The sequence below is a fragment of the Trichosurus vulpecula genome, chromosome 2, assembly GCF_011100635.1.
Source record: "Trichosurus vulpecula isolate mTriVul1 chromosome 2, mTriVul1.pri, whole genome shotgun sequence".
NCBI classification, from domain to species: domain Eukaryota; kingdom Metazoa; phylum Chordata; class Mammalia; order Diprotodontia; family Phalangeridae; genus Trichosurus; species Trichosurus vulpecula.
Genome location: NC_050574.1, coordinates 366,602,547 through 366,624,673, shown reverse-complemented (window position 1 = coordinate 366,624,673; position 22,127 = coordinate 366,602,547). Strand labels below are relative to the sequence as shown.

Here is a 22,127-nt window from a genome sequence, read left to right as displayed (position 1 = left end):
TACCTTCATTTCCATATTTCTTACATTATATAGCCTATTGCAAACACCATCTTTCTGAGGAGCTCTTTCTTGATTAAAATGAAAGCAGGTGTAAATTCATATTTAGGTTTAATACTAGGAGAAGCTTCAGTGTATCTGTTTGTTCAGACTATGGTAGAAGGAAAGTAATATGACTTAGGCCACTGGGTTCTATTCCTTGTTTGCCCACTGCCTAGCTATGTAGGCCCTAGACAAATCACCTTCACCCTTTAGAGCTTCAGGTTCCCCAGCTACAAAATGAAGAGTTTTGATTCTATTTCTAAGAAATCTTTGTACTGTAATAACCTGATCTATATCAAAGGGAGTTCTGATGGAATTCCTTATGTCTGATTTTGTTAGCCTGCTGTACTTGAAATGATTTGCAATATGAGAATCATTTCATCTTAGGCAATTTTATTAATTTTTACTCTGTTGAGTGAGAAAAGTGATTGATAGGTAAATATTTTTCTCCCCTTTAGAGAAGAAAAGAATTATAGCAATAGCAAATATTTAACTTGGGTTGTTTTTTTAACATAACTTACAAAATACATATTTTGTTTTCTGTAGATCTTTAGAGGATTTTTAGAAGGAAAAATAACTTTTGCTCCTACATACAAGTATGATTTGTTTTCTGATGACTATGATACCAGTGAAAAATGTCGTACCCCGGCCTGGACGGATCGCATTCTTTGGAGAAGAAGAAAATGGCCTTTTGATAGATCAGGTTGGGGAATTAACTGTTCAATTAAATGGTATTGAATAAGATTAAATTAGTAAGTAGGAGAATAATGTAAAGTCAATTGAGAGAAGAACAAATGTATTGTATAGATTTAATTTGCCCATTTTTAAAAAAAATTAGCAAAATAAGAAATTAAGCACCCCCAAGTTGAATTTGTTAAGTTCTTTACAATATTGGGGTATTGTTTCCATCCATATTTTTGTGATATTCATTCCTATGAAAATTCAAGAGGAAATTAATTGTTTCAATAAGGCTGTCTGTTGAACACCAGTACATTCATATTGACTTTATTAACTTAAATGTCTCTAAAGAGTGCACATATACATTTAAAATGATGTTTTTCTCTTCTTTGCCAAAGGCTTTTTAAATAATCTGGGGTAGGTAATACCATCTTTGGAACTTTTTTGTTAAGTGATAGAAGTCCAACTCCAGTTCATCATAGTGGTATGAAGGTGACCCTGGGTCCTCAAAAGCTTTGTCAGCTGAGCCTCAGGTCTGATAGTTGCTACTAAGCTGAAAGGGCTTTGAGAATGTTCCTGATGAGAGACTGTCTGCTAAGTGTCAGCCTGAATATGGAAAGGCTCATTTTTAGGAGCTTGGCTGCTAAGTGATAGATGTAACATCAAAAAAATTATAAATTTATCCTTCAGTCTTTCATGGCCCTCTTCTACTTTTGTAATTATGCTGAGAATCATAGGTTTTAGAATTACTAGAAATGTTAGTTTAACTGCTTGCATTCTTTTACAAATGAACCCTCTTCATAAGTATATTTTACCTATAAATGAATGACAAATAGAAGTGATAGCTAAAAATGGATAGATGACTCACAGATTTTCCTTGGAGGGGTAAATGCTGTGATTTCATGATGTACCCAAAGAAAAAAATCATTTCATATGACTATCAGTCATCTTGCCATTTGAAATTTGTGATAAGGATAGCAAAAGGACTACCTCAAAGATAATTGCAGTTTATATACCAAAATTTATTGCTCAAGATGAAGAGAAAAGAAAAATTCTATGAAGAACTTAATAAGATCCTTCAATCTAAGCCAACATATTTATTGATGCTAGTGTTTGCACTGCAAAGAAGGGCAAAGGAAAGACCATTCATCAAACTTGTACTGGAAAGCATGGTTCAGGATTAAAAAATAAGAAGTCAATACACTTAGAAGCCTCAGACCTCTACGTCATAATTATCTTGAGAAGAAAATTAGAGGCCTTGGATGTGAAAAACACTTAACCAACTTCACAAAAAATTAAATTGGCTTAACAGGCAGGAAACATCTGGTGACGTGTAGGGGAAACCATTTCTGTGTAAGTCATCTATGTATACATGTGCCATTGACCATAACAAACAAAAATCAGCACCTAAGTAGAAGTGAAGTTAAATATGAGATGACATTATAGGTCATTACAAGTTCTATATCGTGCTTTTTTAAAAATAGGAAACAGAGGAATAAAATATTTTTCATTTCCTGTAGAGGTTTAACTGATATAAAATAATTGCTATAATCAGTATTATAAAAAAGTCAAGAAGTGCTTTAGCCAGCCAACAGATACTGATCCTCCTTTTCAAATGGGGAGATGTGGCTGCCAAGGGTGGTGGTTAAGAATATATTCTTTTGCAAAATATTATAGAAGAAAATGGTGAAATATCATGAGCAGCATCACCTCAAAAAATAGTCAGGTGTTAGACAGAAACAGACCCAGATAGACATGAGACCCAAACAAGTGAGATCATACAAAATGGAAGTTTAAATGAAATTTAAAAGACAACAACAAAGAGATGAAAAGCAAAATGGTTCTTTCAGCTTTTCTGTAGTGATCTCATGTCATTTGTGACAATAAAACCACCACATTTGGAAACTAACACCTCAGTCCGCAACATGTAATATTGAAGATAAGGAAATAGAACTGAGAATGAAAATAAGAGTAGTATAAGAATTCACTAGAGAGCTGTGCTAGAAGTAACACAATTTTGAAAACACTGAAGGATTAATTTTTAAGACATCCAAAAGAACAGGAATGACTACTGGAAAAAATCGCAGCATTTCAAAAAAATCAAAATAACTGATAACTGCTATTCCTCTGGAATCAGGATTATTCTCATCATTTAAAAAAAAACATTTGTTTTAAAGAGCAACCTTTACAACAAGGGGTCTTTCATCTATATGTTATTATTCAAGATTGTTTGAGTGGCAAAACCACAGCGATAAATTTAGTTAGCAATCCTGTTACTAGTAAGTGAAGTACATGACGATGAGAAATATGCCCACCAAAGGTGCCTTTGGCACAGAGCAGGTTTTCCCAAGTTCAGTGGGAAAAGGATTCACTTTTTTTGGAGGATCTTCCAGATGCTTCTGGTTATATGTGGTATTGTGTGGATTGCCTCAAACTCTAGAATATGTCTAAGCTCTGCAGGAGATCTGTGACCACTCGAGTTTGGCCCAGCTCTACTCTGGAAAAGTCATATGGATGAAGGAAGCTTAATGTCCAGAATGTGATATGCAGTTAGATAAGTGGCCCATTGAATTAAATTTTATTCCATATGTCCTAGACAGACTGCAGATGGACAGCACTCTGGGGTGTAATCTGCAGCTTGCTGCAGTGAAAAGACAGCATGATTTGGAATCAGAGAACTCACATTCAAAAACTGGCTCTGTTATATGTTGCCTATGTGATCTTAGGTCACTTAACCATTCTGTGCCTGTTTCTTCATATGGCATAAAATAAGGTAGTTTAACTAAGTAACTTCTAAGGTTCCTTCCAGGCCTGAATCTAATCCGACGAAGAAGAAGGAACAAGCTAGATTCTCTTTGAGAAATTACATAGCATTTGTTCAGTTATCCTTAGGTTCTTACTGACAGAAAAATCTGTCTTTTTTATACTGTTATAGCCAAGAATACCTGAATTCTGGTCCTGTCTCTGATACATCCTGGTTGTGTGACCCTGGGCAACTCACACAACCTTTCATTGCTATGGCAACTCTCTAAGGCTCTAAGTTGCAGAGAAGATTCTGACCTGCATTGGTAAAAGGAGTTTCCGTACCTGGAAGTTCCTTTTATCAGTGAAATCATGAGTCTGGTCCCTACCCCCTGTTCCCCTAACCCTATTGCCAGACTAGTGTACCATATGTCTTGTTATGTTTCTCTGCTCAAGTCCTCAGTGCCCCTGCTGCTCTTTGAGTAAAGTGAAAATTCTTTTGCCTGGCATTCAAGACCCTCTACAATTTGGTACTACTATATATACCTCCTCAGTCTTACTCCACGGTCCTTCCTTCCATGTATCCTATTGAATTACTCTGTCTCCTGAACACTTACTGTATGTTCCCCCTCTGTGCCTTGAATTATGCCTTTCCCTCTGACTGGAATAGCTTTGTTCTCCTTCTGTGCCTTTTCTGTTTCCAGCCCTCCATCCAACTGAAATATCAACACCTTCAGGATGCTTTTTATGGTCCTTTTCTGCCCTTTTCAGAACTTATAAAATACTCTGTTTTAAATCTCTCTGATGCACTTACTTATTATTTTGAATCATTAGTCTTTTTCCTCCTAGTAGGCTGTGAGCTAAATGAGAGTAATGACTGTTTTAAAAAACCTATGTATCATCATATATTTCACCCGTTAATTGTGGATTCTATGCTGGGACACTCCCCACCTTTTTTTTTCCCCTTCCTTTATACTTTTTCTTGGTGACCACATCAGCTCCCATGGTACTCTCTACAGATCACTCAAAATCTTTATGTCCAGACCTAGGCACTCTCCTGAGTTCCAGTCCCACATCACAACTTCCTGTCAAACAGTGTCCCTTTGGACGCTGGATGTCCTGTGGACATCTCAGATTCAGTACATCCAAAACAAACCTCATTATCTTTTCCCACCAAACTCACCCCTCTGCCAAACTTCCCTCTTAATGCGGAAGGTTCCACCACTCATCTGGTCTCCCATGTTCATAACCTTGGTATTATCCTCGAGTCCTCAATCTTCCTCATCTAAGTTGTCCTATCTTTTTCATTTCTACCTCCAATAAGATCTCTCATATCCAATCATTTCTCTCTATCACATCTTCTCGCACTTTAGTTCAGACCCTCATCACCACTTATCTAAACTAATGCATTGGTAGCTAGATGGGGCAATGGATAGCATACCTGCTGTCCAGTCAGGACCAGAAGACCTGATTTCAGTCTTGCCTCAGACGCTTACTTCTTGTGTGGCCCTGGGCAAGTCACTTAACCTCTGTTTGCTTCAGCTTCCTTATCTGTAAAGTGGAATAATAGCACCTTCCTGCCAGGGTCATTGTGAGGGTCAGATGAGACAATATTTGTAAAGCTTTTAGTGCAGTGCCTGGCACATAGTAAATGTTAGCTATTATTCATTGATCTCTGTGCCTCAGGTGTCTTCCCCACTCTACTTTATCTTCCAAACAGCTGCCAGAGTGCTTCCTTAAGCACAGATCTATTTTACTTCTCCTCTCCCTTGCCCCCTTTCTCCATTGCCATGCGCACACTCAAAACACTCCTCCTTATGGCCTCTAGGATCAAGTCAAGGCAACAAGCATTATTAAGTGCTTATAGTGGGCCAAGCGCTGTGCTATGTGCTGGGAATACAAAGGCAAAAAAACAGCCCCTGCCCTCAGGGAGCTCATATTCTCATGGGGGAGAGAACACGCAGACAGCTCTGTACACATAAGGTGTATTCAGGGTAAGTTGGAGGGAAGATCATAGTAGGATAAACCATAAATGCCAGTTTGGTTTTAAAGCCTTTCACAGCCTGTCCCCAGTCCATCTTCCTAGACTTATCATACATTATTTTCCTTCCCACACTCTGTGATGCATCCAAACTAGCCTTCATATTCCTCATACACAACACTCCATTCCCCACCTCTGCACCTTTGCATTGGCTGTTTCCCATGCTCAGCATGTGCCTCATTTCACTTCCACTTCTTAAATTCCCTTACCTCCTTTAAAACAACTCAAGCTCTGCCTTCTACACAAAGTCTTCTCCAGCCCTCATTGCCTGTGCCCTTCCTCCCTAAGAACCTTATGTTTATTTTGCATTTACACTGTGTATATCCTGTATATGCTAAGATATGTATATGATGTCTCCCTTGAGAGCAGTGATTGTTTCCTCCTTTTTTTATACTCGTATCCCTCACACGTAGCATAGTACCTAGCACACAGTAAGCATTTAATAAATACGTATTGTTTGGTTTTCCCTAGCACCTAGCCATCTACCATAGTGTTTTGATAGACACTTGATAAAGATTTATGGGGTTTAAACTAATAGGGAATTTTTCTGTCATATATAATTGTAACTAAAGTATATCTTTTTTTACTTCTCTACAGTCTCTATTTTATCTAAATAGACGCTCTTTTGTTTTTGTTTTACGTTGGTTGCAGCTGAAGATTTGGATCTCCTGAATGCTAGTTTTCAAGATGAAAGCAAAGTCCTTTACACTTGGAATCCTGGCACTTTGCTGCACTATGGAAGAGCTGAACTGAAGACTTCTGATCACAGGTTTAGATATCTTGAATATTCCTTTTGTTATTCTAATTTGAAATCTAATTATTTTCCCTTTAGTATCCTCAACATGTGCCCAGGATTGACTGAATATGTTTCATTTTCTTTGTATTTTAAGACCTGTTGTTGCACTGATCGATATAGATGTATTTGAAGTGGATGCCGAAGCACGACAAAATATTTATAAAGAAGTCATTGCAACCCAGGGGCCACCAGATGGCACAGTATTGGTCTCCATCAAAAGCTCATTACAAGAAAATAATTTTTTTGATGATATCTTGATTGATGAGCTTCTCCAGCAATTTGCAAACTATGGTGAAGTTACCCTCATAAGGTAAGTGCAACATTTATTAATTCCTATAATTCCAGAGTACTTAATGATTTATGGCCTAATTCACTTTTCAATTTAACTGTGTTCAGATTAAACTCTTCCCATTTTTTTTCAGGATAAACTAGAGTGCATAAAGCAGGAGTAAAAATGTAATAGCTGCTTTTTAGTTGTTAATGACCTTGTTAAGCACTTGCATTTGTAGTGTCAAGCTGAAAGTGAGGCATACTGCTACAGGTATTTAGAAGTTTTAAAATCTGAAATTCATACTTAAAGTTTAAAGTGAAACCGGGAATGTACTTTTGAGTGAAAACTATGCCAGAGCTTAGATATGAGCTACCAAGATAGAACCTCTAGCTCTGTGAGCGTTAAGCACTGTGCTAGGCAATGGGGAATATAAATATAAAGAATTAAGCAATCTCTTCTTGGTCGTGGTCATTTTTGATAGACAGTAAGTAAATCATTATGAGAACTTTTTTAAAAAGGTAAAGTATTCAATTTGAATGATTTCAAAGTTATTTAGTCAATAAGCATTTATTAAGCACGATGTACTAGGCACTGTCCTAAGTGCTGGGGATAGACAAGTCCCTGCTCCCATAGAGCTTACAGTCTAATGGAGGAGTCAACATGCAAACAACTATCTGCAAACAAGATACATACAGGATAAATTGAAGGAAATCGGTTGAAGGAAGGCACTACCATTAAGGGGAATCAAGACATTTTCCTCATAAAAGATGAGATTTTAACTGGGACTTGAAGGAAGCTAGGAGGTGGAGATAAGGAGGGACCACATTCCAGGCATGGTATATAGCCAATGAGAACACCTGGAGTCTAGAGATGGAGTATCTTGTTTGAGGAATAACAAGGAGGCCAAATTACTGGATTGAAGGGTGGGGGGAGGGGTGAAGGGAGGTTGGGGAAATCAGGAGTAAGAAGATTGTAAAGATAGGAGAGGACCAGGTTGTGAAGAACTTTGAGCTGAAGCCATGGATACTGATGAGATTACCAAGTGAAATAGTATTGAGAGAAAAGAGAAAGGCCCAGGACAGAATGTTGGGGGATATTGACCTTTATCTGGTATGACCTAGATGAAGACTCAGCAAAGGAGACTAACAAGGAATGGGGTCAGACAGGTAGGAAGAGAACCAGGAAAAGATAGCCATAGAAACCTAAAGAGGAGAATATGAAGAAGAGTGTGCTCAACAGTGTCAAAGGTTACAGAGGTCAAGAATTTTTATTTCCCATTCTCAGCTTTCCCTCTGACCTGAACATCTGCCCTTTATAGAGTATTTGTAGAATGTTCTCTCCCAACTTCAAAATCATATTGACAGAGTGAATAAAATATGTGAAACTTTGAGCTTCCTAGGTAAGTTCGGTTCTTTCAGGTTTGTTTGCTCAGGCATTTGTTAATATGCTAGCTCTATCTAAAATAAGAAACTAGACTACATGGTTCCTGTTTACTATTTATTTAGAGATGACATATGCATACACATGTACATGTTTCTGAAGACATAATATGGGAAAAGTAAACATATTTTTTGTAAGGAGAAAAGTCATGTGACTTACCAGCTTGAGTTCTTTGGATCCATAAGTATTTGGATAAAGAAGTAGATATAACATTTTTAGACTTTTAAAATATCTTTTAAAGTTTATAGCTGGAAACTTTTAAATAGCTAGTCACCAAGGCCTTGTAAAGACTATTGTTGTTTTGGATAAAGTATTGGCTAAGAGACTGGAAGCAAAGAGAAATGGGTGTGTCAGTTAATAACATTTAAGACATTGTGCTAAGCTCTGGGGATATAAAGCTCTCAAGGAGCTCAAAATGTCAGTTCATTGATTCATAACATCTCTTGTATACACCTTCTTCCCTCCTCTGACACTGCCACTACCCTGGGGCAGGCCCTTACCACCTCTCACCTCAACTATAGCAGCAGCTTGCTGGCTGGACTCCCTGCATTGTCTCTTCCAATCCCAGTCCATCCTGTACCCAGTGACCTACCTAAAGCACAGGTCTTGACCATGACAACAGCACCACCACCATCATGACCATCACCCCATTCCTGTTCTACTTTCAGTAAACTCTGGTAGTTCCCTTTTGTCTTTAGGATCAAATATAAAATCTTCTTTTTGGCTTTTAAAGCCCTTCATAACCTAGTTCCTTCCTACCTTACTGGTCTTCTTACACTTACTCTCCTCCATGTACTCTGGGATCCAGTGACACTTGACTCCTTTTTGTTCCTCATGCAAAGTACCCCATCTCAGTCAATAAACATTTATTCAGCATCTACTATGTGCCAGGCACTATGCTAAGCACTGGTGATACAAAGAAAGGCAAAAGACAGACAGAAACACACACACACACACACACACACACACACACACACACACAAAAGGAAGTAATCAGCAGAGAGAAGGTACTAGAATTAAAGGGAATCAAGAAAGACTTTCTGTAGATAATCTTCTTTTAGCTGGAACTTGAAGCTGGGTGGTGGAAATGAAGAGGAAGAACATTCCAAGCCTTAGGAAGAACCAGAAAAAATGCCCAGAGCCTAAAGAAGTGTGTCTTGTTTACAAGGAACAACAGGGAAGCCACAGAATGTGGGTACAGGAGGGTATGTAGAATGTAGGAAGACAGGAATGGTAGGGACATTCTTTTTAAAAGCTTTAGGGATAGCTACTTGGGAGCCAAAACTGGAAAAAAAAAATATATACAGTGAAATTTCCAAATGTGCAGATGACTATATGCTCTTGTAGTTGATGAAATGCCAAGCCAACAAGGCTAAAATACAGAGACATCTCATATGATTGGAAAAGTAGCAAAAAAGCCTTATTAGGAGGCAGTATAAGGTATAGAGGATAACAATCCAAATCATACATCTAAGGTTCTGAGCTCTTATTTAATGATCTAGAAAAGGTTCCTAGCTATCATTCAAGGACTCCCATTAATACTTAAATGGCTGCTGTTTTGTGAGGATAGGCATTAAAAACAAGCTAAAAAACATCCTTTATACAAATCTTGGTTTGTCTACACTTAGAATAACTGTGGGAAACTCTGGCTATACTTGAAGACATTTTAGCCTAGAAAGTTCACAGAAGGACAGCCAAAATCAAGTGAAGCACTGTATCCTGAAAGATTAACTTTGCAGTATGTAGAAAGGAAGACCAAGACTGAAGTGCTTAACTATTGAGATGGGTAAATACAGACTTCTTTATCAGATTTCATTATCCTTGCATTAGGGAGGAGATAGTAGGCAGGGAAATGTCAAACCTTGGAAGAGAAAGAGTTATCTTAAAAACATAACAAGTAATCAACTTTAAAACCACCATATCCTAAAGAGTGATAAGCTGAAAATACAGGAGGGTGGATAAGGAAAGCTAGGGAGAAACACTAAAGAATGTGAGGATATGATTTTCTTATCAGAGATAGCCATTGTATGATTCAGAGTGGCAGTTTTTATAATCTTGTGTAAATATATATTAGAATATGTTTAATCCTTTTCTGTTACCTGCAAAGATACTCCAGAAAATTTATATAGAATTTGAAGAAAGTTGAAATAGTTAATACATTTTAGATGATAGCAAGGAGCAACTTGTTAGCTGTATGCTGAACAAATTGAATATCAGGTAGTTCCTATCTCATTTCATAAGGCCAGAGTTAGGCAGTTATGGCAATCATACCATGGCCTTTGATCAGAAAAATTATAATCTGCTTCAGCAGCTTTCATTTTTAGCCTTTTCCTCTAAATGTCCATGATTTGTACATTTAACTCTTAATTTCCTTCTTCATCTAACTTTAGAAAAACCCTAAGCATTGCCAAACCTAGAATAGTTTCCCTAAGGAAAAGACTGATAGCTATCATTCTTTTTATTTCATTTGTGTCTCTTTTCCTAATGATAAAGAACCGTATTTATTACTTAGCCAGTGATTGTTACCTTTGAAATCAGGTTTTTATTAAAATTGACTTTAAAAAATGTTTTATCTTTTGATATCCTCACAACCATGAATTTATACTGAATAAGGTGTCAAATTGTTACAAAGATAACTGACATTCTTTACAATTATCTCAAAGGTTTGTAGAAGACAAAATGTGGGTAACATTTTTGGAAGGAAGTTCTGCCCTGAGCGTTCTGAGCCTAAGTGGTAAAGAGGTATTGTAATCTTTGTTCAATTTAATAAGTATTTATAAAACACCTCCTGTATTGTATAAGGCACAGTCTTATTGATTTTAAAAGATTCTGAAATGGTCTTTTAAGCAAATATAACTATATTAATCTGATCTAGTCATGCTAATTAATAAAAGATAGTCTTGCAGAATTATAGATAGAAATATTTCTATTTAAGTACGTCTCATACTCATACCAGACTTCACAGCATAACCATAAAATATAACTGCCATTGATATCACATAATAAGAAAATATTGGTGTCATAATGATAGCAGACCATACACGCCCGCGCGTGCACACACACATACATATCCTCATAGATGTATAAATAAATAGATCACTTTAAGATTTGCAAATCATTTTCTGTAAATCATCTCATTTGAGACCCTGAGAGTTTAAATGACTTGCCGATGACTGTACAGCTAGGAAATATTAGAAGATTTGAACCCTTGTTTTCCTGACTTCCAAGTCTGACACTCTTTCTACTATCCCACACTGCCTCTTATAAAATTGGTTTTCTTTCATTATAGTTTGTTATGTAATTGAAAATTTTAAATATTTTTCAGAGGGCATTTATATATCACCTATAGAACATACTGTCAAGTAACACTTAGGTGATATGAAATAATAAAAATGAAGCAAGGTAGGAAGAAATCATTCAAATCAGTTTATTTTATTGTGTCCCTACTTCTTATAGATAAAAATTTTTAATTTCATCAATAAATAATTTTAATAGCTTATTAAATTTTGGTTAGACTATTAAAAGTGTTCTTTATTCAGGAATATTATTGACTTATTAGGCACAAATCATACTATTGACAGACACAGAATTGTCTCAACTTCTACAAATTAGCCTGTCTATAAATTTATTCTGCCTGCTTCCAGTCAGATCATAAATTTCTGAAATATGTAGTCATTAGATTATAATGAAGAAGACCAGAAGTACTCAGAAGAAAAGGATTTACTGTGACACATGGGCACATTGTCATTATTATGTAATATTTAAGGTAACTGCCACCTGTAAGTTGAATAGTGCATTTTTAATTCTATTGGCACAGCCTGATACAATATTTAGTATATTGATGGTTTGTATCATAAACCACTACTTGTGTTATAAATTAGCTGCTGAAATATAGAGGAAAAGTAGCTATTTTTATAAGTATCATTCATCACATATTCAAACAGGTTAGCTTTCCCTAAAAGGTTTAAAATCCATGTGTCGATGGATCTGTGATATCAATGTGTATTTTCCCTACACTGATGTAGCTCAGACTCCATCAACATGTTCCATCATCTGCAGCTTGTCCTTGACTTCTTGTAAATCCTCCACAGAGAGTAGTGATGAAGAAAAGTTGTAGACTTGGGTATCAGGAAGGCCTGGATTGTAATTCTGATTCTTGACACTTAGTAGCTTTGTAACCATGGGCAAGTCACGTCTAACTTCTCTGAGCCTCAGTTTCCTTATCTGTAATATAAGAATAGGATAATAGCACCTACTCACAGAATTGTTGTGAAGGTCAAATGAGATAATTGAGGTAAAAATATGTAAAGCTCTTTGTAAACCCCAAAGTGCTATGTAAGTATCAAGGTTTTTATTTTTTATTTTTATTTTTAATTACCATATTGTGCTGAGGGCTTTCTTTAGCTTTCCTAATATCACGTGGGTACCAGTGGAGAACACAGGCTGTCTACTTGTTTTCTCTCATTTGTATCGTTTCACCAGTCCATCTATTTTTTCTAGTCATGCATCTCTTTTATACCATTCTTTTGCACAGTTCTTTGGTATTATACTGCAGCCTACTTGTGCCCATCACGTGTCTTTCCATTGCTATTGGGAGGACCTACAATTGTGATCCTTTGAAAACTATTCTTTGGAGCCATTTGTAATGCTAAAGAACAAATTAAAAAAAACAAACAACTAACCACAACAACAAAAACACAAATAACAAAAATCACCAGCGTGGTTAAATTCAAGGTAGTTTGAGAGAGAGGATACTAGCAGTTGGGTGTATCAGGGAAGGTTTCATGTAAAAAGTGATGCTTTTGCTGATCGTAAAGGAAGGAGGGGGACTGTATGAGGCAGAGTAGAGGAGGGTGCACCTTCCAGGCATGGAAGACAGCCAATGCAAAGGTTGGAGACTGGAGATGGCATGTCATGGGTGAGGAAGAGAAAAAAGACAAGTTTGGCTAGAACACGAGGGTAGAGGAGGAGGATTTAGAATAGTCTCTATAGGGAATGGGATAGAGAATCAATTAGGGAGTAGACATATTTCCTTGCTGTGGTGAAGACCCCTGAGATTAGATATTTGAATTTATAGGGAACCTAGTTAACTTGGTTGCATGATTTCCTCCAGCTCATGTTCAGCCCATGAATAGAAGCAGATAAGGTAGATAGTACGAGTACCCAGGATTAGGCATGAACTTCAGGAGACTAGGACAATAAGGGATTTGAGATTAGAGGAACTAGTTAGCCATAGGGTTCAGATTGGGAAAGAAGGGAAAAGATTTGATAGCTTGGGAGAGTACTCAGGTGATAAGAGTAGAAGTCCTAGTAAGGATGAAGAATAGGTTTAGGACAGATAAAGCATGGGGAGAGAAGGAATGATAGGAGGGTATGGATCTGATAAGAGTGTTTCTGAAACTTTGTTCATTGAAACAGGGCACTGGAGGGTGATCATGAGATAAAGAGTGATGGCTGTGTACACCATAACTGTAATTATTGTAGAATGAAGGAAGTCTTGGGAATTAAAAAGATTGAGGAATTGGGAAGAGAAAGACTATTTAGAAGGTGTTGGAGTGAAGAGGAAAACCTGAATTCCTCGAGGAAGGAGGACAAATGCCATGGGGTACAATAGATAACTGCTGTTAGGATCTTGACTGGGTAAAAAATAGGAGTAAATTTCAAATAAGGAGAAGGTCTTGATTGATGACATCAAAGAAGGAGTCTTGAGTGGCAATGGTGAGCAAGAAGTATTCCACCTCTCTCCAGGATCAGGATAAAGAGTGGGCTATGTAGCCAGTAGTAGAGAGGATGACTAGAGATTATCATCTGGTGCAAGCCAGGTCTCCATGAGTATGAGTAAACAGAAGGAGCCTAAGAGGAAGAGGTCTAAAATGAAGGGAAGTTTTAGTGAAGAGAATGTTCACAATTAAAGTAGGGTGGGCAGGACCGTAGAGGGTCATGAGAGGAATGGAGTTAAGGTAAATGGAAATAAGAGAAGAATGGGGTTTAGGTCGGATATAGCTTACACTTTGGTAGCTGGTAATTCATCAACGCTGGTTGAATACTACTCACTGAAGGTTCTTTTCCTGTCATAATTCCAGTTATCTCTCCCTGAACAGGGAGCAGGGAAGGGCCCCTCTGTATGACCTGCTCTGCCCTCTAGCTACTCTGGGGTCTGGGGAAGAATGGGACAAAGTATCTTTAATGCAGAAAGTTTAATTTTCATGTTAATAAATTTGTATTTTTCCTCCAAATACAGTTTTTAGATCGAATCATAACTATTACCTTAAAAAGCCCAAACTGGATTGCTGATTTGGAAAAAGAAATGAATTTGGAGAAAATTAGTATTGTGTTGCCACCATCAGCAAGTTCAACTTTGCTTGGTGAAGATGCAGAAGTTGCTGAAGATTTTGTTATGGAAGGTCTGTTTATAGAACAAGTGAATTTTATAGCTCTGTGTCATTCATGGGATCATAAATCGAGAACTGAAAGGGAGCTTAGAAACCAACTTGTCCAACCCTCTAATTTCATAGATGAGGAAAGCCAAGGCCCAAAGAATTTAGGTAACTTGCCAAAGGTCATACAGGTAATTGCAAGAGGTGGGTCTTGAACCCAAGTCCTTTAACTCCATAGCTAGTTGTCTTTCTACTGTATTGTGCCCCCTTCAGCAGGCTCTTCGCCTTCATTAAAAAGCAGTATCTTCTTTATCATGCTTTAAAAAAAAATTGTGCCAAGATACTTCTAAAAATTTCACTGAATTCATTGTTCATCATTCTCTCTCTTCCACTTTTCTTGGGATATACGTTAGCAATGTCCATTTGTTTTTATTTCATATTGTATTTGTTGTTTCAATTTTTTTTTAATAAAATGGGATCTAATTTGAATTACTAAGTCATTTGCAAATATAAATAAGAACATGTTGTTTTGTTATTGTGATAAAACCAGAAGCTGGCACTATGATCTCATTAATTTTAACATGAACTTCAAAATGGCAAAATCACATATGATATTTAAGTAATATAACAGATCTAAAGGAAGCTGCTTCCTCCCCACTGCTGCCTTCCCCCACAGCACATTGTGATAATAGTTTGTATTTATGAGAATATACAAATGAATAATCAGTATGGACAGGCATGGATGAACTCGATCTGTATTGTTAGAGAATATGATTGATAAAATCACAAATCCATCAAAGTATTAGAGGATAGAAACTGTTAAGCTGCTAGGGAGATATGGATGTTACACATGTAACCATTGCATAAGTTTGGGGCAGAGCTTAGTTACTTGTTTACCCAGAAGATGGATGGGATAAAGAAATAGTGGAGAAATGTAAGTAAACCATTGCATTCTCAAATTCATAGGTTCTGCTGAACATTTGCTTCCTTAAGTTATCTTCTACAATTCTATATCATTTTAATTAGTAATAAATATATTGGTTGTTGAAATATATATTGTATTCAAACAGCTTCCTATATATCTTAATGTGTTTCCAGAATTGAACTTGTCTCCTGCCCTTTTCAGAATTGTGCAAGTAAATTTGCAAACTTAGAACTACAGTGACTTGAAATGTAAACTGTCTTATTACTTTAGCTTCACTAAATAGTTTTTTGGTTTGTTTCAAATAAACCTACATGCTTAATCTGTATTTTATTTGTGAAGTTGATAGATGGCTTGTGTAATTTAGTCCTTCAAATTCTGGGCTCTGAAATTTAGCCCTTTAAATCATAGAATTAGTGAATATTACAGAAAGTAAGACTAAAAAAGAAAACTTAAATCTTAATGAATAGACTCATTTTGATGGGAGTCCAAAATATCCAGCTTGTTAGTAAAAGAAATTATTATTTTTTTCCCTTAGGTGATGTTGATGACTATAGTACGGAAGTAGAAGAAATTCTTCCCCAGCATCTACAACCAGCTTCAGGCTCTAGTCTTGGAACTTCCCCAAGCTGTTCCCCTCGGTCTAGCCCCTGCCAGTCCCCTACGATAGCTGATGCTCCTCCACCTCCCCTTCCTGCCAGGCCAAGCCGAGGACCAGCAAGAGCTCCTGGACCTCCTGGACCTCCTGTTCCTCTTGTTCCTCCTGTTCCTTCAGTTCCTTCACAGAGCAAGTATCCTTGTACATTAACTTAGTCCTGTGTGTGTTTTCTCCCTATATATGAAATAAATATATATGTATAAATGTGTATGTATGTATATGTATGTATATTTGTACATATGCGTATATGTGTGTATACATATATATGAAATATATATATTCTCTCCTATAATGAAAAGGTTTTTGACATTGCACATAGATCAGACAGACCTCTCTCTGCTGGCTCGGAACTCCCATTGAAGGTCTGGAATATACAGGGGTCCCAAAAGTCTTATTGTAGCTTTAAGATATTGAAGTTTAAAAAGCTGAACTGTGCTTTTGTCATGTGCTGTGTAGTTCTTTATATCTCATGAATATGCCTATTTTCTTGAGGCCAAAGGTAGAAGAAAAAATTGTAGCTGGAGTATTCACAGGGAAAAATAAATTAATTCATATCACCAGAATCTAATTCTTTCATAACATATATTCAGTCCCTGACCAGATCTTATTTTCAGATGTGTGTGTTACATGTGGTACTACTATAAATTCACTTGTTTGCACTTATTTTTATATTATTTTAGTGTTGACTTAGGTCCCAGTGCTCTATCCACTGTACCACCTCCCTGCCTAGATACTCAAACAGGCAGAAGACAAAATCTCATGAGGGGTGGAGGTTTTACCAAATGAGGATCTTCTCATTGTATGTACCTTTCAAGAAGAAAACATTTAGGAATAAGAAAGGAGGGATAGAGAATGTTACTTTCCTACCTTGGCAGTAACTATAATCATTCTGGGGAAGGGTAAGATGGGCTATAGGTCAGTGTCCAGATGAATCAGAAAGGGAGGCTACTGCCACGTGGAATAAACAGCACAGCTTGCTTCCAGAGAGGGCAGGGACTCTACCTTTAAGACAAAGGTCACTAGCTGGCCAAAGGCAACTATGAGATTAAGGAAAAGTTTTCCTGAGGGAAAAGGGCCCATTATTAAAGATTTCTACTGATTCCATTTATAGGGTAAAGGCAGAAAGAAAGTTGGAAGCCCATTCACTTGAAACCAAGTCTGCTAGATAGGGAAAAGAAGCCAGTCCTGGGAGGTTGGTAGACCATGGCTTCTTTGCTTGGTGGTTAACTAGTTCCAGGATATTGAGAAGCAAAAATGGGAAGCTATAGTACCATTAAGGTAATGCCTTACAGACAAGAAGAAAAAAGAGGAAAAGGGCTGTATTTCCTTTTCCTTACAGATTTAGTCTGTAAACAACAAATTTAGCCAACATGTATTAAATACTTGGGCTAGGTGTTGAGAATTCAAAGATAAGAATAAAAGCCTCTACCCTCGAAGAACATACATTATGCTGAAAGGATATACAATCATTAGAAATAAAATGATAGATAAAATGTTTGAGTGACTTCTAGATTTTCTTGAATAGGACTTTCTAAAAAAATTTATCATATTTTTATTGATGCATTTTTTTATCTCACATGCATTTCCAAATAAATACCTTCTCCCTCCCCTTCCCATGAGTTATCTTTTGTAACAAAGAGGAGAAAAAAAGCAGATCAGCAAAAGTAGCCAACACTGACCAGAGCTAATAGTATATGATATATTCCTTCCTCCAGAGTGAGGGGAAGGAAATACATTTTCTCCATTCTTTTCTGTGGGCAAATTTGTTCATCTATATTTACACAGAAGAACTAACCTTCAAAAAATCGAAATACCATTGCTTAAATTCTCTTGGATTTGATCTTAGAACCAAAAAAATTTAGATCTGGAAAGTACCTTAATGACCTTGTTCTGTTTCATTTTATCAGTGAAGAAATTAAGGCCCAGGGAAGTTCTAATTTGCTGAGACTGACCCAGATAGTTGCAGAACTGGAACTAGACTCTCAGTCTCCTCACTTAGCTTGTTGAGCTTTCGGCCGTATCCTGCTCCTGTGTTGCTGACTAAGCCAATGAATTCTTAGTGCATCAGAATGCTTTAGGAACCTGACACACATGCTAAGTAACTCTATGAGCAGCTTGCTCTGGTACAGCTGTGAACCACCAGAACCTCCCCTGCCATCTCATCCATAGGTGTTCTTCAGTGACCTAGATTCTAGTTGCAACTCTAACTTGGCTTTAGGCATTGTTCCTTAACTTTTCCATTTGCAAAATGAGGATATCTAGCTCTTTTTGTACCTTACTAAATTAGCCTCCCTCCTCCCCCCAAAAAATGTCATGGTCTTCAAACGCATCAGAGAAAGTAATTTTTCAAATAAAATATGTCAATTTTTGTTGTTGTTTTAGATTCTCCTGTTGACACTCAACCAGTAATACCACAGAAAGAGTCTGCCCAGGTCTTGGAGCCTAAACGCCCTCCTCCTCCTCGTCCAGTTGCCCCACCTACACGTCCAGCTCCACCACAAAGACCACCACCTCCTTCAGGTAACTGCATTGTTGTTTATAGCATGCGCCATTAATTTGTTTCTATTCCAATGGACTTTTAAAAAATTATACTCAGCCCTTTATATTTTAGTATATTACTTGCTTTTAAACCTCTGGCTCTTATATCCTAACTAACTCTTTTCTGTCAGCCTTTTTCTGAAACTTGGTAGACATAACCAAACATAAACTGAGTCTTTGTAAATTAGATTTTTCTAACATGATTCTTTTTCTCTCCTATTAGTATGTATATATGGGATTTTTATTTTTTGGTAATTGGATATAGTTAGGTACCTAGACTTTCCTATTGAAATCTAGATTGGTTTTCTTTTTGTGCAAACCTGTCTCTACCTTTTTCAGTATTAATATTTAATGTAATTAGTTCAGTAACTTCTTTACAATTTATTGTTAGATTTGAGATTACTAAATTTTACATATATATATTATAGATACGTATGTATTTGATAAAAGAAAGTTTCTCTCTGAGGAAAACATCTTATCTCTGTGAAATGTTTATAAGACAGCACATTATTGGAAGTATATGCATATATATAATGGCTGCCATCCATAGGTCTTAGATCCTTTTGTGCAGTTCCTAGATTATTTTAAATGATGAATGAATTGTTTTAAGTACCATTTAAACATCTGATTCTCCTAACTCTCCAGTTCTGTCATTGACTCTGATTTTTCTTTGTGCTGCATACTTTTCTTATGACCTTAAAAGGGAGTAGGAGTCCCGCACCTGCTAGAAAGGAATTTGGAGGTAACAGTTTATATTTGTTATCAAGTCTGGATTTTGGTGTGTTCATGTATAGACTAACACAAAATTCTCCTTTCAGCCAAAAGATGTTTGAGTCTTAAGAGTTAAAACATTGTTTCAGGTTTCTTAAGAAGGGATCTTTTTCTAAAAATTTAGCCATGAATATAACTGATTAGGCTATCAGTTTTTAAATTCAAGAATAGCTCTGTTTCAGTGAAGGGGGCAGTGTGGTACAGTGGACAGAGTGCAGGGCTTGGGGTTGGGAAGAGCTAGGTTCAAGTTCATCTCTTGCACGTAATGGCTCTGTGACCCTAACAAGTTGTTACTCTTGGTACACTGTTAGACTCTAAGTTGTAGAATGGCTCCTAATCTCCTTTGGTAGGTAATGAAATCACATGTTTGAATCAAAAAACAATTATTACAGAGTTTTATACAGGAGAACATCTTAAGCATTAAATAAATCTTGCTTGTAGTAGTTTTTTGATTTCAGAGTTTTTATTCCAGTACTGAAATGCAGGAATTTAAAAATATTTTTATTAAAATATCACCATTACAAAGCATATTCCTTTCTATTATCTTCTGTTCCTTTAAAATAAAATAAAAATATATCAATTTTAGCAAGGCAGTAATAAAATCATCCTTTTTTTTCTTCTGGGCAACACATTAATTTCAAAGAGTATTCATGTACAACACACAAAGGAAACATTTCGACCTTTTCAAATTTCTTATCACCACACAGAATATTTAATGATCATGGTTATAGAAGAACTGAGCTGCTTGTTGTATGTTTCTCTGTCATGCGTCTCTGTTTTAAAATCTTTAAATTCTTAAGATTAAAAGTTGAAATCTAATATGCTAAATTTTGCATACCTTTGTTGTGGCTTATCATGAGTCCTGTCTTTCATCAACTGAATCTTTAAGAACTACATGCTTTTGTTTTCTTTTCATTAGAAGCCATGTGATTACTTTTACATGTGTTACTTTTAACTAGATTTACTTGAAATCACACAAAATTCAATTGGAAGAAAAATTTTAGAGAGTTCAATTTTCTAGGAAAAAGATAAGAAAAAGCTATTACAGCTCTCGTGCTCTCTCTCCCTCTCCCCCTCTCCCCCTCTCCTTCTCTCCTCCTCTCCTCCCTTCCACCTTTCCCCTTCTCTCTCTCTCTCTCTTTCTCTCTCTCTCTCTCTCTCTCCCTCTCTCTCTCTCTCTCTCTCGCTCTTGCTATCTCGCCCTCGCCCTCAACCGCCGCCTGTCAAAGAACCCTGTGAAGTTCTCTTGGGCGCCTCTGTCAATCACTGCCAGCACCTCCCTTCATTCATTCATTCATTCATTCTTAGGGTTCCAAATCTCGGGAGCTGGAAAGGGCAGCAGAGGCCATCCAGCCCACCCCGTAGCCAAACAGGCATCCTCATATCCCCCACCGAAGGCCCTCAGGCATAAACTTAGAGTCCCAGTTAGGGGAGCACTGGCAGACCATTCCACATGCTCACTCCTTTAGCAAATGTTGATTAAGCCCCTACTGCTTAAAGCGTCTTGATTGGGTGGGGCATTGGGGGCAAAAGAGAGTAAAGATCAAAAAACAGAGAAACAACCCCTGCCCTCCTTGAGGGATGTAGTGGTGAGGAATGGAATCCTAACCTAGGTCACTTTCGTGTGTAATTGACATGAACGCGCCTTGATCCTGAACCAGCGGGTGGTCCTTGGTACCGTCATTGAGGGGAGCAGCCCTCGTGGAGAAGGGGCCTAACACCCTGTGCCAACACCACAACCACTGCCACCACCAACTGAGGAGCTGCCACCCTTTCAGCAGCCAGAATGGAAGTAAAGGATATGATTATAACCTGTGAAAATAAGATGCAGACAGAGCTTGACCCTATCTGCCCCCAGCTGGTGAAATGGTATAGCCTTCTGTCCTCCCTGGATCTCCCAGGTGAAATGCCCCGTGATCTACTCAAGCAGAAAAAGGCCCAGATTTCCCCAAGGAGCTCTAGCCGGCACTTCCCAGCTCAAAAAGGTATAGATTATGCCCAGATAGTACAAAACTCTGAGAAGAAGAAATTGGATTCTCATTTGCAGTTGGGAGCATCTTTCTGGAACCAGTCTCCCCAAAGGCCCCCTGGGCCAGCCCAACTTCACAGCATGCCATGCTTATAGCCCTTGGAGGCAGGACTCAGTACAGAAACTGAAGAGAGCTCTGGCTGTTCCAGTGGTCAGCTCCAGCCTGACTTGGAACCCACACAGATCCAGGGGCCGGGGGCCTACATCACTCCCAGTCAGATGATCGGACAGCCCCCAAACCAAAGATCATCAGCCTCCTACCCTCCTAAGTGCTCAGCCAGGCCCCATCCCAAGGCCAAGAGAAGACTTAACTATAACCCTTGATCAACCCCACCCCCTGGCCCCTGAGAGGTCTGGTCCAGTGCTGGCTGCCTTTACCTGACTCTGTGACCCTGACTTAGTCACTTTCCTTTTCCTTAGTCTCACTTTTCTTCTCTCTAAAATGAGAGGCTGCTATTAAATGATCCTTGAGGTCTCTAATTGTTCACAATGTGTAATCTTTTGTATTGCTACCTTTTAAAATTGGAAAATAAAGGCATGTCCCCATGGGGAAAAAGAAAAGAAAAAGCTATTACAAGTATAAAAGAAAATTTGCACAGAATATTATACTCTCTATATAGTACATGTCAGGGTAAGCTAAGGGAAGCTTACTTCATAAGAATAGCAAAATAATTTCATTTACACATTTTCTGCAAAGTACAACTCTGGAAAATTTCCAGTTTCCTTACACAGAATTCTAATGTTGCCTATATACCATAGCTGTGGCTCCCATTTATTATTTTCTAGTTAAATTTCATGTATGAAGTACCTTAATTCAGGGCAGAA

At 37.5% G+C, this 22,127-nt stretch overlaps 1 protein-coding gene across 7 annotated transcripts in view; it reads left to right on the top strand.

Moving 5' to 3' along the window:
* The window catches only part of SYNJ1 (synaptojanin 1), a 120,852-nt gene that overhangs the window by 83,019 nt on the left and 15,706 nt on the right, over nt 1–22,127 (top strand). For 5 of the 7 annotated variants that reach the window (XM_036743171.1, XM_036743168.1, XM_036743167.1 and 2 more), the window contains 8 exons: nt 586–742; nt 6,152–6,269; nt 6,391–6,606; nt 10,671–10,749; nt 14,249–14,411; nt 15,845–16,093; nt 18,347–18,484; nt 19,206–19,244. In XM_036743171.1, the coding sequence (XP_036599066.1) occupies nt 586–742; nt 6,152–6,269; nt 6,391–6,606; nt 10,671–10,749; nt 14,249–14,411; nt 15,845–16,093; nt 18,347–18,484; nt 19,206–19,244 (1,159 nt within the window). The remainder of the gene's footprint in view (nt 1–585; nt 743–6,151; nt 6,270–6,390; nt 6,607–10,670; nt 10,750–14,248; nt 14,412–15,844; nt 16,094–18,346; nt 18,485–19,205; nt 19,245–22,127) is intronic. The other 2 variants (XM_036743172.1, XM_036743173.1) reach the window with 1 other exon arrangement.